At 34.1% G+C, this 12,234-nt stretch overlaps 1 protein-coding gene across 1 annotated transcript in view; it reads left to right on the top strand.

The window, feature by feature from the left end:
- Positions 1–12,234, top strand: part of brinp2 (bone morphogenetic protein/retinoic acid inducible neural-specific 2) — a 154,993-nt gene that overhangs the window by 86,858 nt on the left and 55,901 nt on the right. Inside the window, exon 5 of the mRNA XM_073874204.1 lies at positions 4,843–4,948. Within this exon, the coding sequence (XP_073730305.1) occupies positions 4,843–4,948 (106 nt within the window). The remainder of the gene's footprint in view (positions 1–4,842; positions 4,949–12,234) is intronic.

Genomic DNA, 12,234 nt, shown 5'->3' on the forward strand with positions numbered 1-12,234 from the left:
TCCAGATATTTAGGTCCTGCAGTGCGTTAGTGTCTACTCAACAAATTAAACTTGTAAAATGACAGGACAGATTATTGCAACAACGGGAACTGTTCAGATTTTAAGACATACTTAAGATACATAGTCAAAAAGGAACATCCTCATGAAGACAGCAGGTTTTATGAGGACAGTTATGAGGATCAGTGTCGTGTTTTATGTGTGAGATACAGTAAACAGCCCGAGGTCTCAGGCAATAGAGCTGCAGTAAGCAATCACGCATGACAACTTGATCTAATGAGAATATACAGCGCTAAAATACAGGGGGTACGGAGGAGGACGCGTGAGCTGGGATTTTACACCTTTTGAAGAACAGACATCATAAAGTAGTTCATAAAATAACGAGGAAGCATGCATTAATGTTGATGCTCTTTCGCCAAAACTATGTAGTCATGACCATAGAGACTAAAGAAGATTAATGTTGGTAGATTAAAGACAGGAATCTATTTAAACTGATGCAATAATAAATTGTGACAGGAAAGAAAAGCTTATTATGCTAAGTGGAAATACCTGCCATCATCAATCAATGGCACAATTTATTTTAAACATGAAGTTTGATATACTGGACATTGTTTTGACACTGCGCGTGTCAACAGCTTGATACCATCATAAATTAAGCAGATGAAAAATATGCCTGAATATTAAATATATAAACAGTTTTAATTTGTTTAGAAAACAATACAAATGAAATAGCCAATAGCATTTGAGGACATGGTCCCAAATCCCATTTTTTAGTTGGATTAGCTGGATTTAAATGGATGTGTAAAATCATACATTTACACATTTTCATCAAAGCATAGGCAGCAACAACCTTTAAAGGTTTATTGTTGTGTACACCTCTAAAAGAAATATTCGCTAAGTATTTTGTGCATGTCAGAGCATTCAGGCTTTAAACATGTTTCATTGCATAATAAGACTCTATCATAAAAATTATTACCCATTGAGGCACTTGAAAACATGTCCTGAAAACATAATAAGAAATTCATTGCCAAGCTTCGATGTAAAGCATAAAATGAACATTTTTCAGTGATTCAGTGGTGTTTCCTTCAGTTTTGAATATGTTGTGAATTCTAAAGAGATGTTGGGAAAAAATCATACATGTGCGTATCTGTACTGTTCATGTTGCTCAATTGGTAGAGCATTGCATTAGCAAGGCAAAGGTCATGGGATCGTTTAAACATACGTACTGATCAAATCTATAGCAAATCTTTGGATAAAAGCATCTGCCGAATGCATAAATGCAAATATAAATTATAAATCAATTATATAAAACAAATTAAATAACTATAGGGCATCAAATGTAGCCTAGGTTTTAATTGAATGCGCTGTAACAGGTCAGAGCATGTTTTCATGAGTGTCAGTGTTTTAAATTTGCTTTGTTTAAAATTTGTGAAGACCGTCAAATCATAGTCTAATAAGGGTATAGCAGTTGTTTTTTACATCTTTTATAGCTCAGTGTTCTTGTGCGTGGTTCTTTGAAAAAGCTCTTTTTAAAGAATCGATTGAAGCAAACTCTTGAACGGGTTGTTAAAGTGATTACTGAGTTCAGTTGAAGACTCACTCACTAAATCAAATGTAATCACAGTCAATCACATCTGACTTCAAATAATCAAAAAACTTGCCTGAACAACGTCATAACATCAATGATAAAATAATGTCATAGAAAGATATATAATTTAGAAATGCTGTAAAGAACTATTTCAAGATTTTTATTGAAATTGTTAATGATTTGTTAATTGTTGATTCTATTATATTAATACGATATTGTTTTAAACCAAATTAAATGTGTTAGGTTTGATTTATTCATTGATTATTGTCTTAGTGGGACTAATAGAGAACCTGCACTGTTAGAAAAAAAAAACGGTCAAAATATGTACCCCCCAGCTAATAGAAAAAAGTTCTAAGAACGTTCCCTGAAAGTTCCCAACGTTCCAAAACGTTCTGCCAACATAGAAAGTGTCCAGTTTTCTTGACATAAGATCGTTTCTGTGTTGTCTGAACGTTAGAGGAATGTTACATTTTACCATTTTTAAACGTTATGACAATGTCATGTTTTAATTTTCACACAATGTTTAAAACAAAAACTGTTTATTATATTGACTTATTACACGGCTCTCTGGAATGCTTGATTCTGATTGGTCAGTTGAGACATTTCCAGGTTCGTTCTTTTCAAATAATAACCGCTCCAAAGTAATAACGCATAGCCGGTACTACTTGTACGAGTAAAATCGCTCCGCGCCAATAAAGATCAATAAAGATTACTGTTTGGCGCCATCTTGTTACAAACACTGGACAACCACGACAAGACACAGAGAGCTTACTGAGACTGAACTTGACAAAATAGAGCATGACAGCTACGAAGCCAATACACAAAAAAAACAGAATGGGCATTAAAACTTCTCAAAGACTGGCTAAAAGAGAAAAAATGGAGACAGACAAGTATGAAGCAGAGGATCTTAATAAGGTATTACGATCATTTTATGCATCTGTGCAAAGGTTCGCGGAAGGATAAAAATGTTAATTTAAAACAAATATGCCAATAAAATGTTTCAAATTCATATTCATGTCAGTTTTTTTTCTTATGTGACAAGTAGCCGTGTAATAAGCGGGATAATGTAGAGGCAGCCGGTAGTTATCGGGAAATAAGCCCCTTCAGTGTGATACAAGACCCTCCGCTTCGCGTCGGGTCCTGATCACACTGTCGGGGCTTCGCGTCGGGTCCTGATCACACTGTCGGGGCTTATTTCCCGATAACTACCGGCTGCCTCTACATTATCGCTTACTTGTTTGATTGTTATGTAAATGATAGAGAAACATTGCATTTTATTGTTTTATAAAACATTATTTCTGAATGTTTGGTAAAAATATTGCTGTAGAAAACTCAATTCACTTATTAGGTTTAATTGATGATGATTTGTTTCATTTTAAGCCACCATTATTGTGATCCGTGTTTGTTTTAGTTGGCTCTTGACCCTTGACTTTTTGGTTGTGTTAACTTTGTGTTTATAAAACACATATGGTAAAGTTAAGTTAATATTGCAGTTCTGTGGTGGTTGATACATAATAGTAAAGATCATCATCTAATTAATTTACTCATCAAAAGTTTCTTTTGTCAATAACGTATATGAGATCCAGCACTTTCAGAGCAGTTTGTCATTAACGAGTTTTGAAACTTTGGACAACAATTAACCGCCTAACTGTATATTTTGGACGTACAAACATCAAGAATCAGACTATGAATCTCAACTATAGTGACAAAGGATATTGTAAAAAATCATTATTTATCCATGCTGCAGTGCATTCTGGGAGTCCTGGGTGAGATTTGTAATTTTTTGATACCCAGCATGCATTGCAACATGAAGTTTTTCATTTAATTGTCACCATTGTTGATATCCATACACTAATTCTTGATGTTTCTACTTCCCAAATATACAGCGGTTTATTTTTGCCAAAGTTTCTAAGAATCCATAATGGCAAACTTCTACGAGAGTACTGTTCTTCATTTACATTATTGACAAAAAAAACCTTGATGAGTAAATCAATTATTAGACGATGATCTTTACTATGTGCAAACCACTACAGAATTGCACTAACTTTACATTACTACTATAAATGGGCTTCATACACACAAAGTAATGCATCTAAGGAAAAACTAGCAAGCAAAAAGCCAAGGGTCAAGAGTCCAACTAAAACAAACACTAATCACAATAATGGTGACTTAAATGAAACAAACATCATCATCTAAACCTTTATAATTGAATTGTGTTTTCAACAGCAATGTTTTTACTGAACATTCAGAAATAATGTTTTATAACCATTTTAAAATAACAAAATGCAATGTTTCTCTATCATTTACATAACAAGCAAACAAACAAGTCAATATAAAAAAACTGTTGTTGTTTTACGAACTTGACGGTGCAAAAGACGCAATATTTGAACAGCCCCTAAGGAGTTCATATTAGTACTGTACCTCCGAGGTACGTATTGGTACCAAAGAGAGCTTATTAGCACTTCAAAGATGCATATTAGTATATCAAAGGTACCAAATGTGTATATATCTGTAACATTTTTCTAACAGTGTATAACAGAGCTTTTCTTTATATTTTCCCCCAAAATCAGCAATAATTGAATCATAATTCTTGTGACAAAACATGAAAGCTGCTTACAAGACACATAAGAACCATTGAGATTGGAAGTTATTGGCGTGTTATTTTTGAACATACAGTACTGCTTAAATTTGTGTATTTATGGTCCAATTTTGATAAAAACAAACACAATATGTTTTTTTCCGACACATGTATTGATTCATTTTAGAATGATGAATGTGCTTTTGGGAGCTTCACCATAACTCCCATATAGGATGATAACATAATGACATTTTGATATAAAATTGTTTGATTTCAACTGAATAGATGCATATCTATTGTAGTATGGCATGATGTTGAGTAAATTATAAGAAAATTTTCATTTTCGATGTAAAACTAAGGTCTGTTAACAACACTGTGCCATTGCACTGGTTCACCGCTCCACAGATTTGAAATTAATAATGCATCGGTTTTTCATACAAGGGTTTTCAGAGAGTCAATTTACCGTCTACCGAGCCCTGCATTTTTGTAGGGCTGTGACATGCTGAAATGGGCTTTGGTGACATTTAGCTGTTGACTCAGGCTTATTGCACAGTCGTGTTGGTTTGTTTAAGACAACAGCATACTGTATGCTCGGCGCTCCGCCGCTTTCTGAAGAGGAACAAACAGGTTGTATGATTTCCACGATAATAAGACATTAAAATATCTCCTTGTTTCCTAGGTAACGGAGACCAGGACGGGACCGCTCGGATGCAGTAACTACGACAGCCTGGATTCCGTCAGCTCCGTCTTAGTGCACAGCCCGGAAAATAAAATCCACCTCAAAGGTATGACAGTCTCTGTGGTTTCCAAAAGAACAGCACTGTGCCGGCCATGCCAAAGTGGATTTATTAAAGGTTCTGCGGGTGTATTTGACTAAGGCTATTCGCAGATTAAACTATTAGGGTTTTATCTATACACCAAATTTAACATAAGTATGTTGCACACAATTTACATGCTTGAGATGAGATTTTTTAAAGGTCTGGATTAATGAACTCAGAGAAGCATATTTTTGAAATGCAGAAAGGTCAAACATAATGACCAGCATTGGCTAAACCGATGCAGAGAGAGAAGTAAATGAGTGAATCTATTACTAATGTTCTTTAACTGGAAGTGCAATGAAGCAAATTACAGCAGACACGGTGATTTTCTGGTTACTGGACTGGAATTTTAATTCAGAAAATGAGAATGCAGGACTGTGGAAGTTAAATGCATAAAATTGTAATAAAAACAAACTGGAAATTTATGGAGTACATACGTGCACTGTGTTTAGCTTTATGTACTATAGACTCAAAAGTTTACACTGAAAAAAAATATTCATTCAATTTACTAATTTTTTTTAAGGTAAGTGGTCACAATCAATTTATTTAAGCTACATTTAAACAAAAAAATAAAAAAGAGTTTAAAATGTAGCTTAAATAAATTGATTGCAACCACTAACCTTAAAAATTGAGTAAATTTACTTATTATTTATATTTTTCCACCTTCTAGATTCAAAGTAGCCAACCATTCTAATGTAATGCATTGTGTCTACAGAAAAGGTATAAAAGCTGTCACTGAGACAAAAAAGGTCATATATGTACCATTTAGGTACATCCCAGATAGCATGCAACCATTGAAACAATGTTAAAAATCATTGATTTGTCAATGTTAAAAAGAAGAAAAAAAGAAAAAAATAACTTAGTTAATGTCAAGAGTCAATGACCCAACTAAAGCGAACACTGATCACAATAAAGGTGATTTGTTGAAATGTCAATATCTTTTCAATATTAATGGAGGGTGCAAACGTGATATTGAGTCAATGGTATTAACATCGACAAATCAACGATTTTTAACATTGTTTCAATGGTTGCATGCTATCTGGGATACCATTATATGCACCTTTGAGGTATCAATATGTACTAGGGATGTAACGGTATTATAAATTTTGTGGTATTGCGGTAGAACATTTTCCCGGTACCACCGTGGTCACATAATCGGTAAAACGTTAGGTCTTCCGGGCAATACTTGTAGTTTTTTCCGGCCAAGTGGAGCGAGTGGAGGGACGCGGGAACTACAATTCCCATAATCCCATGCGTGCTACTCTGACGCCTCTCTACAAGTGGAGCGGCAATGGCGGAAGCAAAAGAAACACGAATTTTAAATCTGATGTGTCGAAAAAGTTCACGTTCGCTGTGACAAGAAACGAGAAAGGACAAAATGTGATGGACATTCAAAAAACGAGTGAGTAAATCCGTGAATGAGCAGAGTGTGTATGCCGTTTCTCAATTAGAAGGTTGCAGCCTCCTTAGGTCGCATATGCAGGCTGCATCCGTCATTACACGCCTGGTGTATTTAAGTTAACTGAGTATTAAATTCGCAAGTCATAAGCGTGTTACAATAATATACGATTAAATAAGAATAATAGTCAACTTGAAAAATGTTAATATTTTGAAATAAGACGGTCTTCATTACGTATGCAGCCTACAAATGCGACCCATGGAGGCTGCAGACTTCCGATTGGGAAACGCGCCCCTGTATTAAGTGAACTGACCTCAGCTCTAGGTCCAGCTACAATAAGTAAGCAATTTTCATTTTTTACTGGGTTGTTTTTGTTTTCAGGAATTGACCCATCTTAAAACCCATAATCTTTTTTTGATTCTACAATCACAACCGTTGCTTTCATAGGAGTACCAAGCATTAGCATTAATTTTAATAATAATAAAAACTAGGTCAATTGAGGGAGTCACTCAATTCTTAAAACTGATTGGGAGTTGTTTAAAGTCGACAAACTAAACTGAAACTTAATTTTTTTGTCCTTTTTATGAAAATTGTAAACACTTCACTACACTTTGTACATTACTAGCAGAAACACTTATGGCAGTTTTTCGAAGTCTTCATTTGTTTTTTCCTTCCTGCAAAGTTTCAATAATTACCGTACCGTGGGCATCATACCGAAATACTACCGTACCGTGAATTGTTGATACCGTTACATCCCTAATATGTACGTCTCAAGTAGTAATATTGCTCTAATATTGCACAAGTACTAATATTACAAAGGTACTGCAGGGACATATGGATCATTTTATGTATACATGCACTGTAAAAAATACTTTGCTGCCTTAAATTTTTTTGTTGAATCAACTCGAATGTACAAGTCATTTCAACTTACTATTATTTATCTTGAATAGAGATAAGTTGTTATAACTACAGGTGAGTTGTTGTTTTTGCTCAACTATATTTCATAAGTTGTGACAACTCATCTCTGTTGACATGACGTAAATCTGAGTTGATTTGACAACATTTTTTAAGGCAGCAAAGCTTTTTTTACAGTGTGGGTTTGTGTTTTAACATCACATACTGTAATAGTTACACATAATATATTGAAATCTCTGCTTTAATGCATGCAAAAAACAACATTTAAGTATGATTTAAAGAGAGAAGTTGCTTTATTTGTTTACTTAAAGTTAGCTTTAGGCGATTGAAATAAATAAAGGAAAATTAAATGCCTTATTAAAGTAACTAACAAAACTTACAATAACTTCAGTTAACTTTCATATTCCATGCTTTTTATATAATTATAAAATTCATATATATTCAATTTGCGAGAACATTAATTGATATGTAAAACGCTTTATACAGTAAACATAATAACCAACAAATCTCTTTTAATTATGAAAATTAGAAGTTGATTTGCAGAGTTATTCTTTCACATATTCTGCCGCACATCGTGTATTTTCTCTCAGTGTATATTAACAGGGTACAGCATTCACGCTCTTTTCACGGTGAACAGCAAACTGCAGAGTCCCAGAAGCGACATGAAAGTAGAGTTTCAGTGCCAAACCTATTTTTGCCTTGCCTCGCATGCTGAATTCAGCAGAAAACACATTGACACGCACTGTAACCCTATTTATCAACGCAATCTTTTGCACTATAGGCTTTTATGAAGCAACTTAAAATAATGAAGCGGATTAGGTATTGTAGAATGAAACACGACGACCCATACGGACACAGGCAATGCCTTCTATTCAGTAAGTCGGACAGAATTCAACCAATTTAAGTAGTTTAAATAATAATCAACAAGGTTTTATGTAAATCAAATACCATTTATGTGTAAACGTGATGGGGGTGAGGAAAAAAATCTATAACAGTATTCAAAAGCCAAATCAATAACTCTTTTATATTGTATGGCTTTTATTAATAAAGAAAATTCAATGTGGTAACCCAGGTATTTACTTTATTTTATAAACTTAGTCTAACTCTTTGAGGCATATTCTAAATTTGTGACAAAAAAAAACATCTGGTGAAAGAGTACCAAAGTTACTAATACTGATCTTGCCTCCATGCTTTTGAAGCAAATGAAGGGTTACCTGAAGACATGCGATTAGACTTGCGTTAATTTGCTTCACATTCTCATGACAGCAGTGTCACCACAAGTCAGTGGTGGTCGGGGCAAGAAGGAAGACGGAAAGTAACAGTGTTGAAATGGGCAAAGAGGAGGGTTTTTAAACCTCTGGCACTTGCTAATTATATACGCGGCCTGTGCCGATTTCCACTGCCTTCTTGACATTGACATTTAAATTGTCAACCCACTTAATACTGCCATCATCTACAGCAAAGCTCTCCGACGCCCAGAATCGTGTAACCACTTTAATGAGGTAGCCGTAGGGTTCGGCATCAAAGCTTATCTTTTGCCAGGTGCCTGAAAGGAAATGTAGGGAAAACAGCTGAATGAGAACAGTCTGGCATGTACTATATTATTTGTCTGTGGTTTAAAAGTTTAAAAGTAATAAATAAATGGAAAATGAAAAATTGCGGATTTGCGAATATGCAACCTTTTTATTATGTATTTTTAAATGACATATTTTGCAGATTCAACACAATCTTCTGGCAAAACATACCTATTTTACTATGTGACTAATTCATAGAAATTCTTATGATCTCATTCATGCGTTTTAGTATCTGCTTTTGCCCCATTGATGTTGTTGCTTTTTCGAATAATTGTATGCTTTTGTACATTTCTCAGCAATCAATTTTGCATTTACTGTAAAAGACGTCTAGCCGTCCAAACACAGCACAGATGTCTAGACTGAAACGAGGTAATGTTTAGGTTGTCAGTGAAAATTTAATAGACGTCTGCTGCAACGCTATCTCAAGAGAATTTGTACATATGTACGAGTTGGCTAATGTATACGTTTTTATATGATTTGCCTTGACCCCTGTGACTTTGGGGTTAGGTGAGGGGTTAGAGGTTAGGTTTTATTGTTGTTCTTTTAAAGAGAATTGTAAGTTTTTGCCTTTTTTTGCACGATTACTTTTGTATCAATTCATACAAATTAGCCAACTCGTAAAATATGTGCGAATTCTCGTGAGATCAGGCTGTCTAACCATAGGCCAAAAATAAACGAAAATAAATAAATGTTACACTGTTGACTTTCCTTACACGATGGAATATCATACATCTCACAAGATATTATTAGTTTTAAAACAACATTCAAGTTTACCAAACATTAACTAAATTTAAGGTTATTTTGGCTAGAAATGCATAGCTACTGCATAGCCGGACTATATCGGTCCTGTAGTTAAAGGGATAGTTCACTTTAAAATGAAAATTTGTCATCATTTACTCATCCTCGTGTTGTTTTAAACCTGTATGAATTTCTTTTTTCTGATGAACACAAAAGAAGATATTTTGATAAATGATGGTAAACACACAGCAGATAGTGACAATTGACTTCCATAGTAGGAATAAAAAAATAATGGAATTTAATGGGTACCGTCAACGATGTGCTTACCATAATTTATCAAAATATTTTCTTCATCATTTATCACAATACTTCCAAAATATTTTTTTCCTACTATGGAAGTCAATCTGCTGTGTGTTTATCATCATTTCTCAAAATATCTTCTTTTATTTTCATCAAAAAATAAAAGAAATTCATACAGGTACAGGTTTAAAACAACATGAGGATGAGTAAATGATGACAGAATTTTCATTTTAAAGTGAACTAACCCTTTAACCTGGACCTGGAATGAAATTGCTTGCTAGGTCTACATTATACATATTCGTATGAATATACAAGCATGCTGTACTGACAATGTGCTACTACAGTAGGCTGACAATTGACTTAAATCCAGATCCAGTGTTATACTAGGTCACGAAAAAATCTTCATTTTCCCTCAACTAAAATCTCGTTTTTGCTTTGTTTGATTAACGTATTAGGTTTTTCCAAGCTATTTTCTTCCGAAGCTGAATTTACACCCCTCAGAATAAGCACATCAGGTCTTGGATATCAAAGGCGGCCAAAATAATCCACAGGAGAAATGATCGTTCCTCTCTTTCTTTTTAAAGAGGCAAAGATTGTGGAGGAGGGGGCACAAGAGCAGCTATTTAGCTGTCTCCGGAATGAAAGCCATCCAAGTCGGTCTCTTTCATTCTGTTCCCCACACTGCTGGCTCTGTACCCGACAGAAGCCAAAGGCTTAGTAGGAAGACTGCATCTAATTATGTCTCTTGTTTTTCACAATTCAACAAATAAATACCGAGGATCACATCATAAATATTCTCAGAGAGATGAGAATTTGAAAAGCCTGAAAGTGAATACATTGATTCTTTTTTGAAGGATGTCAGACCTGCTAAAGCCGTGCAGAGACTTTTCTCAGATAATATAATTAGCAGGTGTTCAGCACCCGCAGCTGGGCCGTGAAATCCGAATCTTTCACTTACATGCTATAGTAATGAATTCAGCACTGAATGCTTTCGTCAGTAATTTATAGGCGAGTATCGATCAAAGGGCTTGGGAGAGATCACATCTATAAAATGAACAAGAGGGGTCTGCTCGCTAAAAAGAAGACAAGTATGGGCATTGAAAAATAGGTAGGCCTATATGGAATATATATATATATATATATATATATAATAAAATATATGGATACACTGTAAAAAAAAAATGCAGCACGAAGTTAAAACGACTTGGTTTTGCAAGTCAAGTCAACCTACAATTTAAAATTTTGGCTTAAAAAGTTATAAATTCAAGTTGAAATTGTTTTACTTCATTTAAACTAACATAAAAATATGTGTTGATTTGACAAAAACCCTGTAAATTTTATTCTATTGTATAGCTATAGTGCTACAGGTAAGCCTGTGTATCAGAATTTTCATAAGAGATTGTATAAACTAAAAGGTTGTCTCAGTTTTTTTATAAAATGCAAATTTAACCCATAATGCACACAACACATTTTACATTTACACCATGAAGTATTAATAAAACAAGCAATTATATACTCGTAAAGTACATAAAAAACCCTGCGACGTCTGGTTGATATTTCTCAGGAAAACAACTGAGATGCAGGGCACTTAAGTAAAAGTTTTTTTAATCTAATTGCTATTTAATGGTATTAAAATTGCAAAATGTGATGTCAAAGCGAAACAATTGGGGCCAGATTTACTAAACTATTTTTCAAAAAGTGCCAATGGGAGTGGTAATATCTGCGGGTTATTTACTAAAAAAGCGCAAATTAACTAATTCCCCACCCAATATTTTTTGAAAAGTTAACCAACAGATTTCAACAAATGTTTCACAAAATACCTTCCAGAAAAATGTTCTACTAAAAATATATAAACATACAAATATATCAAGTGAAAGAACAGGACTTCTGATTTCAAACAAACAAACAAAACGGGAATAAAATCTTAAAAATGGGTATTTTTCTATAAAAATATTTTTTTTAGCAAAAGGCTGAAATAATTGCATTTTTGTAAAGGAATTTTCTTAGAGATCCGATTCAGAACGATTATCAAAACATACACAGAGTTTAAAATTAGTAAATAACATTTTAGCTTCGTTTTTTTTATAAATTGGGTTGCGTATTATCCATCTAGTAAATAATCACGTTATTGCAGATTAACATAAAAATTCTTCAGAAACACTTTTTATGCAAATGTTTTCTGTTAATTGACGATGGCGGGGAAAGAGTTAAATAACACAGGCACAACAGTTGATTTCCATAATGACCAACATAATTTAAGGGCAGCCAAATTAGTTTAGGGTCGTAAATAAGCAGAGCTGATCTTCCACGGACATCACAGCGGAAAA

This window comes from Misgurnus anguillicaudatus, chromosome 2, assembly GCF_027580225.2.
Source record: "Misgurnus anguillicaudatus chromosome 2, ASM2758022v2, whole genome shotgun sequence".
In the NCBI taxonomy this organism is placed as follows: Eukaryota; Metazoa; Chordata; class Actinopteri; order Cypriniformes; family Cobitidae; genus Misgurnus; species Misgurnus anguillicaudatus.